We start from the raw sequence: 19,526 nt of genomic DNA, 5'->3' as shown, positions 1-19,526 counted from the left end.
ACGTTTGTCACCGTACGTTGTTTCATCAATTAATCCAGTTTCTTTAGTGCTGCAAGGCAGGCCTTTAAAAAAATCGTATATTTCAAAGTACATTGTTCTTATACAGCATTCCTCATTTCCTTGATTTACTCTCTATATCCTATCTTTAGATTTTAACATGAGACAGTCTGACCAAGTAACTGAAAAGGGACAAGTCTTCTATACCTGTTCAGTTACTAGTCTTGGCAGACAGAGTATAAGTGTAAGGTCTTTTTCTCAGCCATGACCCATCTGTCATGGCTGTGAGTGCTTTTAACATGGATTACCCATCACAACAACAGAAACTTAGCTCGAATACCAGCCCTCTAAACCTGGAATGTATTGGTAATACTAAGGATATTGGCTGTAAACTAGTTTTTAGGTACCAAAGTAATGATTATGCTACAGGATATTTTAGTGAAAACATTAAACTTAAGAAAAAAAATCTTAATTTTTCATCTACACCCATTTTTACATTTATTTAAAAGGCATAGTTTTAATTTAATCAGCAAGACTTCTAGTCTGACTTTCAAACGTTTCACTCCCCGTTGAAAAAAATGTGGCTAGAACTAGAGATTCAGTATCCTAACACTTACACCACATTATTCCACAAGTAAATACGTGCCTAGTTTTTGCCAGCATGAGGATGGACACCTGGAAGGGTATTTGCTGTTACTGTGTAATTTTAAAGCAGAAAGACACACAAACTTTTTCCTCTCATGTCGGAAAGGACCCATCTAGAGCTTTCAAGAATTTTACTAAATCAGACTAATGGCTAAAACTTGTAAGAGTTTACTTAACAGCTCTATGATGGCTTGGAAATATTCTTGTCTATAGTACCAACAGAAGTATTTTCAGTCTCTCTTTGTGAGGAAATGTATTCACAGCAACTTTTACACCCATCTCTAAGCCCTCTCCCTTTCTGTTTTATCTTTTTTGAAGTGAAACCAGGATTGAACACACATGGAGAGTGTCAGTCAGGGCCTGTTTTCCCACTTAAAATTAAAATTACCTGAACAAATGTGCTATAGTTGCACTCAAAAAACCCCAAAAAACACCCTGATAACATTCCAGTACCAAAGAACCCAGCTTTCCTACTGTATTACTGTATTACTGTTTAAGACTTTACTCCATGGTGCCACAGATAAATGCTACCAGAAAAAACATAAACAGTGTGAATTTAGGAAAAGAGCACCAGATTAGGACCGTAAAATCCTGATCTCCTTTCCCAGCAATTTCTCTGGCCTGCTGGCTGACTTGGGGGAGATAATTTCCCCTTTCTGTGCCTCAGGCCACGGACAGACATAACAATCATACCAGTATCAAACTGTACTGGTATAAACTGTTCCAATATAACTGTAAAGTCTGCATGCTGCTATCATGATATGCAACACAAAACCTGTGAGACTTCAACACAGTTTCATTCAGGGTTAAATTTATAGTGATTTATACCTATATAGAAGCACCCAGACTTAGTTATATAGGAATAGCTGACATACACTCCTGTGAGAACTATTAATCAAGTGTTAGATACTATTATTATTATTATTATACAGTCAGATGAAAATATTGTCCCAAAAAGTGGGCAGATCTCAAGCCTCTACTGATGTTTAATAATTAAAAAAAAATAAAGACTTTAAATTTATCTGATCTTTCTGAGGGAAATCAGACTGAATTAAAGGGTCCTGCTACATGTTCAAATTAAAGCTGGATAGAAGCCAGCTAGAGTTATTTCACATTTTCAAGCACTAAGTTTGTAGCTGGTTGGTTCTTTTTATAGCTGGATAGTCATTTTTATCATGTGATAATTACTTTACTTATGTGGCTGATCTCAATTTACTGCATTATTAACTACTTAATTGCATAATATATTATGTAGTGTGTAGCAGGGGCCACAGATTTACATGAAACAGGAATATGAAGAAGGCAAAGATGACAATCTCTAATAGCATCTGTTTATTTGCTGAAGAAGGTACACTATTATGGAGAACTAGGGCTCTACGGAAGAGAGAAACAGAAAAATCTAAACACCTAATTTTAGTGAACATATTTTGTTGCATTTTGCAGATTTTTTTAAACTGAAAGATTTGCTTAATTACTGTAAAACCAAGTATTTGAGCAATTTTACAGGAAGGTCAGTACAATTTACTGAGAGCAAACTAAGACAGTAGACAAACACTTTTAGAAAAGTGCAGGAGTATCCTGAAATAAACGTTAGGCAGTAACAGATTACCTAGTCCAGATGATTTTGTTGAGCAAATGAGGAAAACTCTCTCAGTTTGTAGCTCTCAGTATTACTGAAGTTTAACAGGTAATATACAAGATGAAATCCCACGTAATTTGTAGGGCTACTTAAAACTTCTACTACATTCTACTTAAAACTTTCATATTGTTTCCAACTATTACTTTAGCTTTAGTCCATATGAAATAAATGATGAAATAATGTAGCTTTCGAGAGGAGTCAAATGGGAAGAAGCTAGAACTTGCTCAACTTATTTGCATTTACATTTGTTTGATGTTGCATTTCAGGTGAGACTAATTTAAATATTCCCGTTTTAAAAACAGCATGCTTTTATAACTCTTTTGGTTGGTAAACCTTATTTGACAATATACATGAAATCATAATACACCAAGCTGAACTACAGTAAAAACCAATAAATGCCCTGCATTTGAAAGATTGTCTAAAACTATCCCAACCATGCATCCATGGTCTGATATAAGATATCACTCAGAAAAATCCTTGCCTAATGCTAGCTTTTTTGTTTTTACTTAGGATATGTTTTCCCCTACCTTTTAAAATTGTGACAAACTCTTCACTAATCTGCACTCAACTGTGTGATAGCCTGTGCTTGCTGCTCTTGGGCACCCTGTGTATACATACAAGTTTAAAATGAAGACAAGTATTCACAAACCTCTATACCTGATGAATCAGCACCCAACAAATAAGCTTGCCTGAACTCAGGGTAGTGGAGCCATCCACTTCTTTTGTCTAGGCTGATACATATTTGTTGTTGTTGTTGTTGTTTTAAAACAGTATTAATAAAATATACAGCCTTGCTGAATCCAGTAATGGTGCATTTAAAAAAAAAAATTACCTTGATAAAACAGCAGACTTTATGAAATATCTTCACATCATATAAAAATGTGGATCTTGTATTGCACACATGAAAACGTGAACAAGAATAGAATATGGTATGTATGTTAGTAAAGCAGCGCAGCATACCGTTAAGCAAGATGTGCTATAAGAAAGTAAGAGGTGTTCTAAGCAAAGGCTACTATCACAGTATGACTTACTGGAAGATTTCTTGCTGAATCCAAATACAAAATAAGCAGTGCAGAAGAAAGCCCATCATTGGCTTGGTCTTTGTCAGCTTTAACGCTTGTGAGCGCCTAAAATGAAAGATGCTAAAATGAAATGCACTAAGCATGTTTTTGTAAATTGAACAGAAATACAAAGTTATTTCTATTCCAAATGCTAGCCCCCCCTCCCTCCCCCCCTGCATAAATATATACCTGCATATGGTAAGACAGTACCCATGAAAAAATCAAATAAAAATGCTCAAGAAAGATAAAAAGCTTGCAATAAATAATACAGTTGATTTATAACAAAAATTATATAAAATATAAGATTAAATATGGTTTCCATATATTCCTGGATACCAATACCTTTGGATGATTTTATAATCATCCTACATTTCTATCCTATAATCAACCTACATTTCTTATGAATTTAGATGCTATTTTTTTCTGTAAACTTTCTCCCTGTTGCCTAAAAAAGCTTCTAAATTATTTTAAATACAATCATCTGGTGTAAATAAAACAAATATCCAGTACACATTCCATTACCCTACCTCCTATTCTTTCTCTATATATGCAATTTGCTGAATAACAAAACTACTTCCACGGGCAGAAGTTAGTAACTTGTGTACTTATTTCCATATCAAGAAATGTGCAAGTTCTAGTTGTTACCCTGTGAGGTTATTTTACATTTTAGGCAGGTTTTTTAGCATGCTGTTAAGCCCTCAAAATTTAACTGGTGTGCAGTCTTTAATGCCCCCTCCCTCCCCCCCAACATACATTGGCAGTGTTTCTTATACTTAACAGATGCCACAGAATATATTAAAAAGCCTTTTTTAAAGACAGAATTTGTGCATATTTCCATTCTTGAATCAAGCAGCTTTTGGCAAATGATGAATAGCTATTTAGAACTTTCATTAGCCGAGATTTCTGTCTCAAGGAGTACATCAGAAAAAGATCACAAGGCATCAATATCACACTATTATTTACGTTTCAAGGGTGTTAGTTGTAGCCATGTTGGTCTACAGAGATAGGCAGACAAGCCTCTTAGGGTAAATGTGATATCTTTTATTAGACCAACTAAATAGCTAGAAAATTGTTTTTTACAAGCTTTTGGGCACAACACCCTTCTTCAGGGATTGGGAGAGTCTGCTCTTGTTTTATGTTCTCTTGGATGGGATAGAAGCCAAAATGCATGTCTCTGAAAATGCGAATGCATGGCAGTGAGGATCAGAGGTGATAGGAGACAATAGGTATGAGACAGGTAGACAGGGGCTGGGAAGGGGAGATTGTTGACCTGATGATAGAACGTAGCTGGTAAAATGTCAAGAGGTTACCTGGGGTTATCAATTGGATGGCAAGTAGGTTATAATGAGCCATAAATCCAATGTCTATATTTAGTCCATGATTTTTTGTACCTAGTAGATTTCATAGATTTCATAGACATTAGGGCTGGAAGGGACCTCGGAAGATCATCGAGTCCAGCCCCCCGCCCAAAGGGCAGGACGTCAGCTGGGGTCATAGGATCCCAGCAAGATAAGCATCCAGTTTCATCTTGAAGGTGTTCAATGAAGGCGCTTGAACAACCTCCGGTGGCAGGCTGTTCCAGACCTTGGGGGCTCGGACAGTAAAGAAATTCTTCCTTATGTCCAGCCTGAAACAATCTTGTAGTAGTTTGTGACCATTCGTCCTCGTCATCCCTTGGGGCGCTCTGGTGAACAAACGTTCCCCTAGATACTGGTGGTCACCCCTGATAAACTTGTAGGTGGCCATCAGATCACCCCTGAGCCTGCGCTTTTCCAGGCTAAAGAGCCCCAGGGCTCTCAGCCTGTCATCGTAGGGTCTGCTTCCCTGACCTCTGATCATGCGCGTGGCTCTTCTCTGGACTCTCTCAAGGTTCTCCACATCCTTTTTGAACTGTGGAGCCCAAAACTGGACGCAGTACTCCAGCTGCGGCCTCACTAAGGCCGAGTACAGGAGGAGAATGATGTCCCGGGATTTGCTTGAGAAGCATCTATGGATGCAAGCCAGCGTTTTGCTCGCTTTACTAGCCGCAGCATCGCATTGCAGGCTCATGTTCGTCTTGTGGTCAATGATGACCCCCAAGTCTCTTTCTTCCATAGTGCTAACCAACATAGCACTGCCGAGCCTATAAGGATGCTGCGGGTTTTTTTCCCCAAGGTGGAGAACCTTGCATTTATCGGCGTTGAACACCATCAGATTCTCGTCCGCCCACTTGCTGAGCCTGTCCAGGTCAGCCTGGATCATCCGCCTGTCTTCTGGTGTGGATGCTTTGCCCCAAAGATTGGTGTCATCGGCGAACTTGGCCAGTCCACTTCTGACTCCAGTGTCCACATCATTAATGAAGATGTTGAACAGTATGGGTCCAAGGACAGAGCCCTGGGGGACCCCACTGGTCACAGGACACCATGATGAGTGATGAGATATATAAAGTGATGTTTGTAGGCTCATCTCCAAAAGCTGTTTCATAAATTTCCTTTGAGGATTAGAACTGAGAGATTGGAGAGAGAGTGGTTGTCTAGTGAGAAGTGTGAACTCACAGGTAATTGGGTATTTTTGTCTTTGATAGATTTTTGGTGTGTGTTCATTCTAGTCCGCAGTTGTTGTTTGGTTTCTCCTACATATTTTCCATCAGGGCATTTAGTGTACTGGATAAGATGTATTACATATTTGGAGGTGCAGGTGTAAGATCCAGGGATGGTTATGGTTCTGTTGAGAGGTGTAGTTATTCCCACTCCGGCTTCTATTCCATCCAGGAAAACACAAAATAACAGCAGACTCTCCCTATGCCTGATGACAGGTGTTTGTGCCTGAAAGCTTGCAAAGAACAATTTTTCCAACTATTTAGTTGGTCTAATAAAAGATATCACATTTACCCAAAGAACCCTGTCACATTATTATTTAAGTATATTTGTTTGAAAGCTGTCATTTAACTCTCTAAACAGATGCAATAACTCTCTTGAAGGAGGGAAGATACAGATGGATCTGTAGAGCAGTGGTTTTCAACCTATTTTCATTTGAGAACCCCTAATAAATTTTGAATGAAAGTGCAGACACCGTTGAATTATACATGTGCATATTCACATATTTGTGATTGATAATAGTCTTGTTTCACAGACCCCTTAGACATAGTCTTTGGATCCCCACAGGTCTGATGACCACAATTTGAAAACCACTGCCCTAAACCAGAGAATACTCTGTTTAGATAAATAAATTTTTCCCTCTAAAAATTTTCTATAGATCCTAACTTATTTCTTTAACAATGGCAGGTCAAATTCTAAGCTAGGTATGTTGTGTTCCTAAACCTTATTTGAGATGAGTTGATCTGCTTTAAGCATAACATTAAGGGCAGCATTCTCTCTGGAAGTTTGAGTTTTCTAACATTTTTTCTTCTTGGAGATCCACCAACATCAAGAGAGAGAGAGAGAGAGAGAGAGAGAGAGAGAGAGAGAGTGTGTGTGTGTGTGTGTGTGTGCGCGCGCATGCATGCATGCGTGCAAGACACTGTTTACTACTCAGGCCTATATCGTTTAGCATTTGGCTCATCATTTATTTGGTTTATATGCTTCATATCTTAAATTTAAAAAGCAACCTATCCAAGATTTATAAATAATAATAATCAGCTTCTATGGGATGGTTAGAAGAGAAGGTTTTACTATGTGGAGTTGTCCTTAAACCGAATTCCAACCATGACCAGTTGCTCAACAGTTATGTGCATCTAGAGAATCTCTCGTATTTCCATAGAGCCTTAAAATAAATTTTAATCTCTGTGGAGTTAGTAGAATAAATCCACAAGGGAATAAATCAAATGCCTGTCACTACTAAACAACTAATATCTTGCAATCACAGATTTCCTTTTACCATAGTTCCATGATATTTGTTACTGAAACAACACAGATATATGACATTATATCCCTAGACATAAAACTGAACTGAAAGGTTATAAAGTATTAGGGTTAGGAAAAATGGATTTTGCCAATCTTCTTAACTGTAGAGAATTAGCTTATTTAAAACATTAAAAAATAGAAACAATGAAATCAGATTGGGGTAAGGGAACACATTTCCAACTCTTATTACCTTGTCAAGATTCTCAGCAGTTGACATCAATGTGAGCCACTCCAGTTTTAAATGTAATTTTCCTTTGGAGACTTCATCCAGAGTGAACCACTGCCAACACAATAAATTAAGCAAAATGATACCAAGTAGAGTACTACCAAATGATTAGATATAATAAAAATTGGCTATTTTAAAAAAATTGTAAAACAGCTCAAGTCGAGAAGAACTACAATCTGCAGAATCTGAAAGGTCCGATTCATAGATTCAGATGTGTTGTGTCCCATAAATCAACTGCTCAGCACTTCAATATCAAATGACCAGCTTCTTAAAAAACAAAACATTTTAAGAAATCTAGATGATCTTCTAAAGTTTTTAAAAGCAGCTCTGGAGGTACAATATAATGTAGCATTATCTTAAGTCCCTATGTTGGATATAGGATAAAAAATTCCATTGTGATTAAAACATTACTTCAGCATAATAGATATAATCTTGATGAGTTCATTATGTTTAACAGTAATTCATATAGACAAAAAATAATTTGGGTTTCTATTTTTTAGAAAAGAAATAAGTAAAACAATTTCTGACACCTTGCTTGTGTTTACCAGTAAAATGAGGCAGGGTCAGTGTCGCAGGGCACAAAGGTGCCTGCTCCTTTAAGGGCAGAAACTGCCTAGAGAGAGGGCCCTAGCAGTCAAGCAGGAAGCTCACAGCTGCAGGTTACCATGGCAGCAAGAAAGAGGGAATTAGCCTGTACCTGACCAGAAGAGGCAGGGCCTGGGGCACATATAAACCCCAGGGCTAGGACTAGAGGGCAGTTCTTTGTCAGCAGCCAAGGGGTAAGGAGCTCTCTTAGAGGAAGCTACGTAGAGATGCTTGACTGCCTGTTTTGCTTCTGGTAGGATTAAGAGGCACCAGAAGCTCACCAGGGACCCTGGCCTGCAAGGCATTTAGTGCTGGGGGGACGGTTTAATGCTTTTAAAGGGACAGAGCTGCTTGCATTATGTTATAGCCCAGGGGCCATATTTTGATTGCTGTTTGTAAACTGGTGGATCGGGCTGAGGCTATTGGGGAAGGAGGCCTTATTGGGGGCCCACTACAGTGTGGGGACCCTGGCACCAGTGTTGGCGCCATGACAGGGGGGTGAGCAGACCCTGGCGACAGTGTGGGCGCCGTGGCAGGGGGGTGAGCAGACTCCGGTGCCAGAGAGGGCGTAGTTTCTGAGGCCGGATTAAGTTGAGGCCTCAGCACAAGGAGACAACATTTATATAACATCTGCAAGGCATGGGGCATGATAAAGGGGCAGTTTTGGAGTCACAAATCTAGCCCATAAGGCTGGAGGAGTACCGTAAGACCCCTCCCGTGTGTGGGGTCTAATAAAGGGGTCCAGTAACTGACAGGGTTTAGGGGAGACTATCAGGACTGTGACTGAGCAGCAATTCAAGGGCAGCCTCCCAATCCATCATTCATAACAAGACATGGCAGGAGAGATTAGTAGGTGTCCATAGGGAGGAGCCAGCATGGTCACGGTGCCCTAGGGACATCACAGCCATCCCAGGGGTGGCTGTATTGTGACAATCAGATAAAAGTAGAAGGGCTTCATTCTGTATCTTTCATTCATTCAAATAGCTTCTATTTTTGTAAGTAAACACATCAAGGTCTTTAAAAAAAAATTCAACATGACTAAGCACAGTACTGAGGTTAATTCATACATGTAAGGTATGCCATGTTGGTCTACATGAAAAGGTGAGTAAAAAAACGAGTCCATAGCACATCTTAAACAGTAACAGACTCACCTCGTCTAGAAAACGCTCCTTCTCAACTTCAATTAGATCTATCATTAGGCTAAAAAGAGAACAGTACTTTAGAGGGGAATAACAAAACCTAGAACAGGACTTAAAAAGAAAACATTTACCCTGATGAGTTCAAGTTTTCCAACAGACTTTCAGTCTTTTTAAACTGTAATTCATATAACATTTTTACCCACATGCCAAGCATTTTCTCCAAATTTGGGGCACTGATTATAGGCAGTGAAGCTGATTATTCTTTGCTGAAGCAAGCATGGAGTTGCTGCTACAAGATGGCCACAAGCTTCTCTTTTAGGCAGAAGCATGAGGGGCAGAGTCCCATGTTAACGCTTTCTAGCTGCTCTCCAAGGAAAACAGTTTTTGGCTAAGCAGCTGGAGAGCTGGTAACACCGGCCTCCATCCCTACTGCTTGCTATTCCAAAAGGAAGCTAGTAGCCACCTTGCTGAGCTGCCTGTCTAGCTCTACAATGTATCTCTAGACAAATAATTTTCTAGATTCTGCCCTCCAAAAATAAGACACCTTTTTATTTCTGAGGTCAGTGGTATGCAAGAAAATATGGGAATATATTTTACAAAACCCCTCAAAAATATGCAAGAAATTTAAACAGTCAAAAACAGTTTTTTTCTTTTAGAAAAAAGAGATCTTCTGTGGCATTTACCTTCCCAGAAAATCATCTTTGTCTGGGTCTTCATCAAAGAGCTCAATCTCCAACTCCTGTCCTGGGTGTTCATACACTAAAGCCTAGAAGCATAATCCTTATTAGTTTACAAGAACATAAGAACTTGCCCAGTAGCCTTTATCACAAAGTAGCAGAGTCAATGATGAACTGGTTAGGACCAGGATTTTTTCTGCTGTTCCTTGCTCACTTTTAGCCTCCAGCATTTAAGGTCTAAGAAGTTCTGATTCAGAGGCTGTGCCCTTAACTCCCACGGTCAATAGCTACTAATGCACCTTTTTCTCCAAGCATTTGTCCAATCCCTTTTTGAATCTGGCTAAACTCTCTGCTTCCACAACATCTTGTGACAATGAGCTCCACACTTTAATGACATGTTGTGTGAAAAAGAACTCCCTTTTATTAGTTTTCAACTCGCTACCTATGAGTTTCATTTTAAGACTCCTAGTTCTTACATATAACCTGTACCACTGAGTTTACCTAGTGAATTCTGCAATGTAAACAGAGCAATAATGAAACACTCTGAACCACAGCATTGCTAAGGGTTTGTCAACATAAAATAAAATGAATTCATAAATATTTCACCTGAATTTGAGACCAAGTCAAATTTGTAAGCTGGCTGGACACTAGAAACTAAGGACTGAACACCAATATCGATTTTTATGACACGCTATAATTTACCTGATTCCTGAAATTCTTCCCCCACACTACAGGCTATAATGATCTTCCTCCCCTTTTGGTACTTCTTGATCTCCCAGTAATCACTTTTCTTTTCTTCTGCTGTTAGTCTGCTACTCCTGAGAATTTCTCCCCCTCCAATTTAACAGCTCTAGCCACTGTTCTTAACAATCACTGTGCTTGCTTTCCTCCTCAGACCTAAAGAATGGCCTGCATTTGAAAGCTGTCTAACTTTATCACAACTATGCAGCTGGTCCAATAAAAGTTATCACCCCCCAAAAATTCTTGCCTGTTGCATAGAACTATTTTGGCATTTAAATGCAGGGGATTGAGTGGCACTAATATCCTAGCAGCATTAGAAATCGCATGCAAAGCTTGGATGAAGTCTAGATGAAACCTCAGAATTTTCTAGCTTTAGACAAACATAATTAAAATGAACTGCCTGTTTCTGTGTATGCAAATATGTATGCTACAGCATTGCATCCTAATTTAACACTATTTCACTTTTAAAGTAGATAAAAATTGCTACTTTTGTATGCACTGAAGGCAAAATATAAAACAACATATATTCCTCTCAAGGAATGGGATTCATCTGGTCCACTCTGACATTCATACTATTTATTAATATATTTTAACAGAACATCCAGAATTGATTTTTAGAAATACTGAGACTAAGCCCACAACAAACAGAACAATCAATAAAGCATTTCCAAAACAATAACTAGGATTTTAGCAGATGACATCCAGAAGTTTCTTTAGGAAATCAACATAGTATTTTCCATCAGCCTGAAAAAGGTACCTCACTAGAAAACAACTTTATATTGCGTATGTGCATGAAGTATATCTGTATAATACATCTTGCCATGGTTTGTACCTCATAAACTTCATTCCATTTTGGATTCAGATTTTCTTTGATGACCTTGCTTTGGAAGATCTGGTTGCCAACACGAACGATTCCATAAGGGTCTGACTTTCCTTTGACAATTCCTTTTAAATATGTATCTTTCCCTTCCAGATCCTGAGCTTCAATGAAGTGTATCCTTACAACACCCTTAGCAAAGCAAGAAAAACAGTTTACCTACTGATCTAAAAATCTAGGTTTGTTAATATTTTGAATAGCAGTTTCTTTAAACTCCTTTAAAAATGTGCATTATTATTCCATCAAGAATAAAACTTTCATTTGTCTTTTCAAACATTTATATAGCAATAAATAATTTTATCAACCTAAAAAAGCAAGAGAGAGACAGAGAGAGAGAAAAGAAACCACTATTTTGAGGGTCAGAATAATTAAAATACTAATTGTACTTTTTGTAATGCCAGTCTGCAAGGGCTTATATATGGGACCTAGGAGAAGATGTATAACCAGATCTTCCCCCATACATCTTTGGGAGGAGAAAGTGGGCAGTGATTTTTCCCTTTGGCACTTAGCCGTAACATGAAGAAATTTCATCTTTGGCAAGAAATAAAATCCAAGCTGCAATGTAGTAAGCGTATTACTGTTACCAGCAGATGCGTCAAAGCTAATGTCCAGTTTTTCCACTGAAACTATGCACAGCACGTTTTATTCTTAGTTCCTTAGGAGAAAACCATGAGCAATGCAATCAGGTATAGATTTGGAGTCCAACTTACAGTTGTCAAACATTAACTCTTTACAAACTTTCTAAATGGAAATTTAACATAAAGTAACTTCTGTTGCATATTAAAGCAAGAGAGATATACATAAATAGATAAACGTTTGTCTTGAAAAAAAGTGCTTACCTTTGGTATAGGGAACCGCAATTGAGCAAGTTGCACTTCACTGACCAGTGGGACTGTGATTCGATTTGGAAGCACCAGGTAGTTTGATATTATATCCAATATAATCGTATCTGATAAGCCACTGTTGGAGAAAACATATCTATTATCTAACAAGACAAATCATTTTTAGAAATATTCTATTAAATATTAACATACTGCAGTTACTTGAACATGAATACCTGGCATCCTCTCAACAAAAAATTCCACCACAAAAATAACCACTCTTAAAATACTAATGTATTGCATGCAAAAATACTATACTGAGCCTAATTAAAAACACTGTGCTTTAGACCATTATTGTAGCCTTTTTATTTATAACTCTAGGCTTAAGAAAACAATGAATTTAACATCCGTTAATACGGAATATCTTCAAGGAAAAATTCTGTGAATAGTAGAAAAATGTTTTTAAAAAAGCACATTCAGTATTTATTTCCTACATGAGTCTGGGCCTTTTTTTGTTGCTCACCAACTTAACTACTAGGCAGCAGTGCACCTCTTTCCTGTGGAAGTTTTCAGAGTAGTTTTCCTTTCACTTATGTTCTTTACAATATTTTTCACTTCAAATGGCCACCAGGTGGAAGCAGGAGATCCAAAACAGTGGGTAAGACCTAAAATGTGTATATACTTCATCTCTTTCCCCTAACAAGTATAAATAACCTGCACCTCTGCAAGCACCATCCAGAATAAAAGGCTACTGAATAAAGTATAAGGTCTGTTTTCTCCATTACTTATTGATGAAGCATATGTTTACTGTTCTGTTTTAGTTTTTAAGTGTTCTTGTCATGATCTAAGTGCTTTTAAAAGTAAGTTCAGCCATTATTCGATAGTAACAAACCCAGCTGTCATTTGCATGAGTTCAGAACAATTAGCAGGATTTTCATTAAAGGAAAGAAAATTGTTTTGTGTAAAAGAATGAAGGATAGTTTGAGGCAGGCAGAAAACTGATGTTTTACTTGCAAAGGAGAGTGGTACTATACTGGTTAGGAATCATTAACAAAACTCTCCTAAAATATTCTGATGAGACAGTATTAAGCTTTGAGTAAAACTGGCATACTTTGGGGAAACCATGGTCTCACTAGCAAAAAATTGGACAGAATTCACCAATGGTGTAGCAGAGTATGAGAGTCTGCAGTAGCATTAAATGGCACAAAAGAGTAAAAATACCTGAGCCTTTTCTAAACTACATCTTCACTAGTGGTAAACTGAGGATTTCAAGTTTTGCCAATTTATGTGCCTGAAAGATGCTATTTTAAAGTCTCAGTGTAGACAGGGCTTAAGATATAAATAATAGTTTCAGTAGAACAAAGGTCTGGCAACTCACAGCATTACACACGATATTACCAATTAGTTTAATCAATTAGTAAAGTTTCCTAAAATCGAATCTGTACTCAGGAATAGTACTGATTCAGCATTTGGCGTAATTGGACCAGTGCTGGTTGCTATGGATAGATAAAGTCAAGCCAACATTTACAATGACTGAACTAACCAAGGGACAAATCCTGGAATTCCCTTCTGTGCAGTGTACTAACTTGTCCAAGTGCGGAATTGGGGCTATTTTCACATGCTGACAAGGCCCAAATCATATGCTTTTAATTACGTCTCCCCATTTGGATAAAGAGTTTGTAATTGGCAAACAACAATCACCTCTCTGCCACTGGAACACACATATTACGGTAGTCAGTTCAGTCACTCTTCTCTCATGCAAAACCAGACATCTTTTGTCATACACCTGGATCGTCACTAGTGCAAAGCTGGACAGTCACACCACTGCCCACACACATAACCTCAGAATTGTATTTCTCTGCTAACACATTTAAATCTAAAGACAACTGCAACATCACAACATTTTATCTGAAGCAAAAATACAGAACTGAGATCCTAGCACTATTATTCCTAGCTTTGGCTGGATTACTTTCAATCACTTTATTAATAATTGTATTATTTTTCTTGACTTGCTGAACTAAGTATCTAAATAAGATGAACTTTAATGCTACTATTTGTAGACTTTGTCCTCATGCCTCCAATACTTTTTCTCCATCAATGAGCAAATTAACTAAAAGATTACCCCCTCTCAGCCCCGTCCATAGGCACAATGATCTCTACCAGAAATCTGAGCTCCAATTTGAAGCGGTAGGGGTGGTCATGTAATAAAACTGATCTTTAAAGCATCTTAGGGAAATGTTTTTATCTCTGTTGTGCTGGTGGTATATAAATCTCTATAAAAGGACTAAAGCCAGACATTTGTGACATTTTAGCCAATAATAATAACAACATGTTATCCAACTCAAGCAAAGCAAGGCAAAATAAATATATAATGGTGAGAGTGCAACAGGGGCATGTGATTACACAGTTAACTGTAATGGGTGGAGATTTACTAGTTAACCTCAACTATTTACCATTCTGAGCTTGGGCCTGTTGAACTGTGACAAAACTGGAATTGCTACATTTTTCTTTACTCCAAGAATGTTTACCTAGGTAAAGAGAATGCAAGAAAGCCTTCTGTCTTCTTCCAAATTATTCATTACTTCGGACTGCAAAATATGCCATATATTTACTGAAACAGTTTAAGTTTGTATAACAAGCCAATATGCAGTCCTTGCTATAAAAAACCCATCATTTGCTGACAATCATTCCATCATATTTCCCCTATACCTCAAATAAGAAACAAACTGTATGAGGGGAAAGTATTTCTTAGGATAATATATCTTTTATTGGACCAACTACATAGTTGGAATAGAGTTAGACAAGCTTTTGAATGCAAGACATGCTTCATCAGGTCTGAGCAGTAAAAGCAGTAATTATAGCATCTGTTAAAATATGACTGATTTAGCAGCACTAACCTAATCGCTGTCATAGGGAGTCAGGAACTGCAAGTTTGTCTCAGAATTGTACTCCGAGAATGGCCAGCTGTAGATGGTTTAAAGGTATTGCAAGAAAACTCATAGGGGACAATTATGAAGTATCTTGCCCAGTAATGAAGTTTCTTCCTAACGCCCATCAGTTACTGATTCATATTTACCATGAATCATAGACTAAATGATTTCCTGAGCCTCATTTTCTAACTCTCTGTTCAAGACTAGATATTAGGAACATTTTCTAACTATAAAATAGTTTAGACAGGAATAATTCAACCTTGCTGCAATTTTAGCACATTACTGCCTGTCCTTTGACACAGAACAAATACTGATCGTTATTGTTTTTAACATACTTTCTGTATTTAAAGACCTATCAAATTCCCATTCAGTCGTCTCTTTACATTAAATAACAATTAATGCAATTAATCTGTTAATTGACATACTGCTGCACACTGGAGGAATTAAATGGCATGACAAAATGTGGAATATTTTTGTGGCTGTTTTCCTAAAATACGCACAATATTTTTGTGGCTAGTTTCCATCACAGCTTAAACAGCACTTGGTATATATAGTGGCATTTCATTTTAATTGTAGAAAAAAACTGATTTGGGGGGTTTTAAATCATAGAATTTGCAGGGTTTTTAATCAAAGAATTCACTTTTTAAACAGAGAAAACCAGGATTCCTGGTTATCAGGGAGCTGGTGCTCTTTCCCTCCCTCTCCCTTGGCAGGAGTGAAGGACTGTGGAATATTGGTGGTGCTTACCAACCAAAAGCAGCATACAGACATTAGTGTGGGAGGTGAGATATTTTCCTGGTTGGAAGTTATTTCAATTCTTGCGGAAGAGCCAGTTCTATTCCATAAGAAACCCACTGAATGGATCTACAATGCCCTTTTTGTGCCAGGAGAAAGACTTTTCTCTCAGCACAAATATAATGCCTCTCCATAGTCAAGTAGGCTACAACCTTCAAAAGTTCATGTCTCTCTGAACAAGTTAGCGTATAAGATGCCATCTTGCCCTCACTTCCACCTTACTCTACAAGGTTATTTTATCCTACCTGTGAATATCCTCTCTTCAAACAAGCACTGCATCGCATATGTCAGGGGCATCAAAAATACAGTCTGAGGAGCCCTATCACTTGACCCGCAATGCTGTCTGTGGGTCTTGGACTGGCCCCAAAAGCTGCATCCCGCACAGCCTGGCCCCATCCTGGCCCTGCTCCCTGCAAGAGCATGCAGAGCTAGTTTACCATGTGCTATACACAATACACAGGGCTGGACCCAGCACAGGCACTGTACATAGTGCTCGGGGCTGGTCTGGGGCATGCAATGCATGCAGATCCTGTGTGCTGCATGGTGTGGGGCTGGCATGTCCTACATGTGGCACCCACGCCAGCCCAGCCCTGATCACTGGCTCCAGTGCATGGGGCTGATCTGTGGGTCTGATTTGGCCTGAGGACCAGCCCTGCACACCTCCTTAGGCTGGATGAGTTCAATACTCCTGTTGTAAGTTCAGGGCTGAAGTCCTATCTTGTAGCCACAAGCTAATTAGCTTTTGAAAAAAAATGGTATTTTTTCTATCAGTTTAATATATGTTGCCTTTCAAATCAGCCCAAACACAAAGTCATACCCCACAACTGAATGGGACAAAACTTGTTGGTGCTACTTAGCAATACAATGCTTAAATAAGTACTTCAAACAATTTCAAAACAGAGAGTTTCTGGCCTTCCTGAAACAGTTCAGAGGAAAGGGAGAAAAGCCTCTCACATTTTCAGGTATTTGCTGTGCCTGTACTGTTCCTGATTTCCTAAGCATCCTAAACTCTGAAGCAAAGAAAGTGCTGCCTCCACTGTATGCATCTTTAGCAAAACCTGAAGAAAGAGGGAAATTAATGGGTGAGGGTACCTGAACCAAGTCAAAGAACAAGAAATCCAACAGTATTTGAAAGAGTGGAAAGGATACCCAAACTACCTTGCACAAAAAGCTTATTATATTGCCACTGTGTTAAAATCACTATTTTAACATGTACTAGAAACATAAACACTGGCAAATACTTGCAACAGTTGTGTTTCTGAGCAGTGTCCAAATAAAGATTTTATGAGCACAGAATAAACAGCAGAAAGACCCTACAGCAGGACAATGACACTTCTCTCTATTATGTACAGAAGCCACTGACAGTGGGGATGGAAAGACCCTCACCACTAAAACAGAAGGCTTCTGACACTGGTTTAAAGGCAAATACCCTTCACTGAGGGAAAGTAGCAGCCAGAAAGACCACAGAAGCCAACCAGTAGAGAAAATCAAAATTACATGCAGTAGGCCAGCAAATTAAAGCCATCATTCAAAATAAAACTTCCAATGCTCATAACCTGCAGTGCACTTTTCACCCCACACTACTCAACTTGTATAATCATACCTAGAAAATCAACATTTTTGGATGTGAGCTAGCATGCATTGCTTGCTTCACTAGTGTATTACATCCTGTGTCCTAGCTACTAAAAATTTACCCTTTGCTTTCATCTCAGTTTCCCCTATGGACCACCATTACGAATTAGTTCATACATAATTAATTTAACATAGACAAACTGTTCAAAATAGCACCATTTTACTGGAATTAAAAGAGAACATTTGCAACACTTGAGCCATGTTAAATTGCACCCTATCTGACTAGAAAATGTCCTCAGTTAAGAGGTATTTCTGAAAGACACAAGACAAAAAAACCTGACAACACTTCTTTAAGGAAAAAAAATGTCTGCTGAACGAAAGGGCAGAAAACAGTTGACCAGAGTGAGAGAAATGTGAAAAGCCCAGCATGGAGATATAGTAAGAGAGGCAAAATAGTAATTTTAATTGTAAAACTAAGGTGTCACTAAAAACAGTGTTTGTGATTCATTATTTTCTTTAATTAATTTCTTAAAAATCAATGATCTAATCATTAAAATGGCATTTTAATTTATGAAAATCAGCCCAAACACAAAGCACTTTGTAATTTAAAATAATATTTTAAAATGAAGATTAGATATCAAAAAAATAACTGAAACTGCACCTTCTTACTCAACGGCACTGTTCCTTATACATATTCAGTTTTACCTGCTGACTTTTGTGACATCTGTCACTAACTACTTACTTCTCCTATTTCCCCTACAAAATTAATATACTTAAGAAACAGGAGCTGCATTCTGGTTTCTCCTTAACCAATCAGTTGTAGTTTAAATGTTAATATAATCCCAATTAACTACACTTGTACAAACCAAACTTGGGCCTCTACTGCCCAGTCTCATCCAGACAGCCAATTCCATATCATTTTCATTCCCAAAAGGGAAATGAAAGGGGAAACCATGGGGAGTCCTACTCTTCCTTTAAAAAAGCCAGTAGAGGCTTTCCATGTTTCCCCTCTACCAAGCCAAGAGAAAGGAAGCAACTAAGAGCTTTCAAAGCTATGGAAGGATATTCATTCCACTTCTCATTGGTTGGTGAAAAAGAAACAGAGAACCCAGTATGGGAAAACTTTGTCTCCTTTTCCTTGTGGAGCCATGGAGGCCATTCAAACTGCCTGGGACTATTGTCTGGCAATATTCTAGGGCAGATGTTCCCACTAGTAAGCATTTGCAGATCCAGAGCTCATCAGCACAAACTCACAGACTGACTGGATAATGGCAGACGCTTGCCAGCCATAATGTCTTATTCATCACTCATTTCAAACACTAAAAGCTGGGCTTGGCAACATTTTGCATCTCTGGACCACAAATCTCCACCCCACCCCACCCGCATTTCCATCATGGCAGACACATATGATGAACATTCCTCTGCAGCAAGAGGAAGTGCAGGCAAAAGAGAGCAGCAGGGAGGGCAGTGGAGAAGCGTGCTGCAGAAGGGATGGGCAGCTTGGCACAGCTGCATGCCAAGCTGGACCTTCCCAGGCTGGATCCAACAACCTCTTTGTAGCCTGGATCTGGCCTGGGGGACATAGGTTGCTGACCCCTTGCTAAAAGAGGTTCAGACTGCAGACAGACTATACATAAACAACATGTGAATGTCTCTTTCTGATCAGGCAAACTAAACACAAATACAGAACTAAATGTATTGGTAAGACTAAACACACATCAGTACAATTACAGTTCCCATAGCAACTTTACCTCACCTCACAAATACCACATGCAGTGCATATATTTGTGAACAAGTTTGGTTGCTGTGGGAACCCTACGGGAAAGTCTGGACCTATTTCCCCCCTTTTTGCTTTGGCATATTTAGAATGCTTTATTTACATTTAACATTTTCTATTTTTCCAAGCAAACAAACTCTAAGAGATAAAAGAACCTGAAGTC

The 19,526-nt window shown here is 38.4% G+C and overlaps 1 protein-coding gene across 2 annotated transcripts in view; it reads right to left on the bottom strand.

Annotated features, from left to right (window-relative positions):
- Positions 1-19,526, bottom strand: part of ESYT2 (extended synaptotagmin 2) — a 147,157-nt gene that overhangs the window by 28,191 nt on the left and 99,440 nt on the right. For both annotated transcript variants that reach the window (XM_059729179.1, XM_059729180.1), the window contains exons 8-13: positions 12,308-12,428; positions 11,424-11,600; positions 9,857-9,939; positions 9,186-9,234; positions 7,414-7,503; positions 3,313-3,408 (exon numbers count right to left, since the gene is read on the bottom strand). In XM_059729179.1, coding sequence (XP_059585162.1) covers positions 3,313-3,408; positions 7,414-7,503; positions 9,186-9,234; positions 9,857-9,939; positions 11,424-11,600; positions 12,308-12,428 — 616 coding nt within the window. The remainder of the gene's footprint in view (positions 1-3,312; positions 3,409-7,413; positions 7,504-9,185; positions 9,235-9,856; positions 9,940-11,423; positions 11,601-12,307; positions 12,429-19,526) is intronic.

This window comes from Alligator mississippiensis, chromosome 5, assembly GCF_030867095.1.
Source record: "Alligator mississippiensis isolate rAllMis1 chromosome 5, rAllMis1, whole genome shotgun sequence".
Taxonomy (NCBI): domain Eukaryota; kingdom Metazoa; phylum Chordata; order Crocodylia; family Alligatoridae; genus Alligator; species Alligator mississippiensis.
This window is presented reverse-complemented; position numbering and strand designations above follow the sequence as displayed.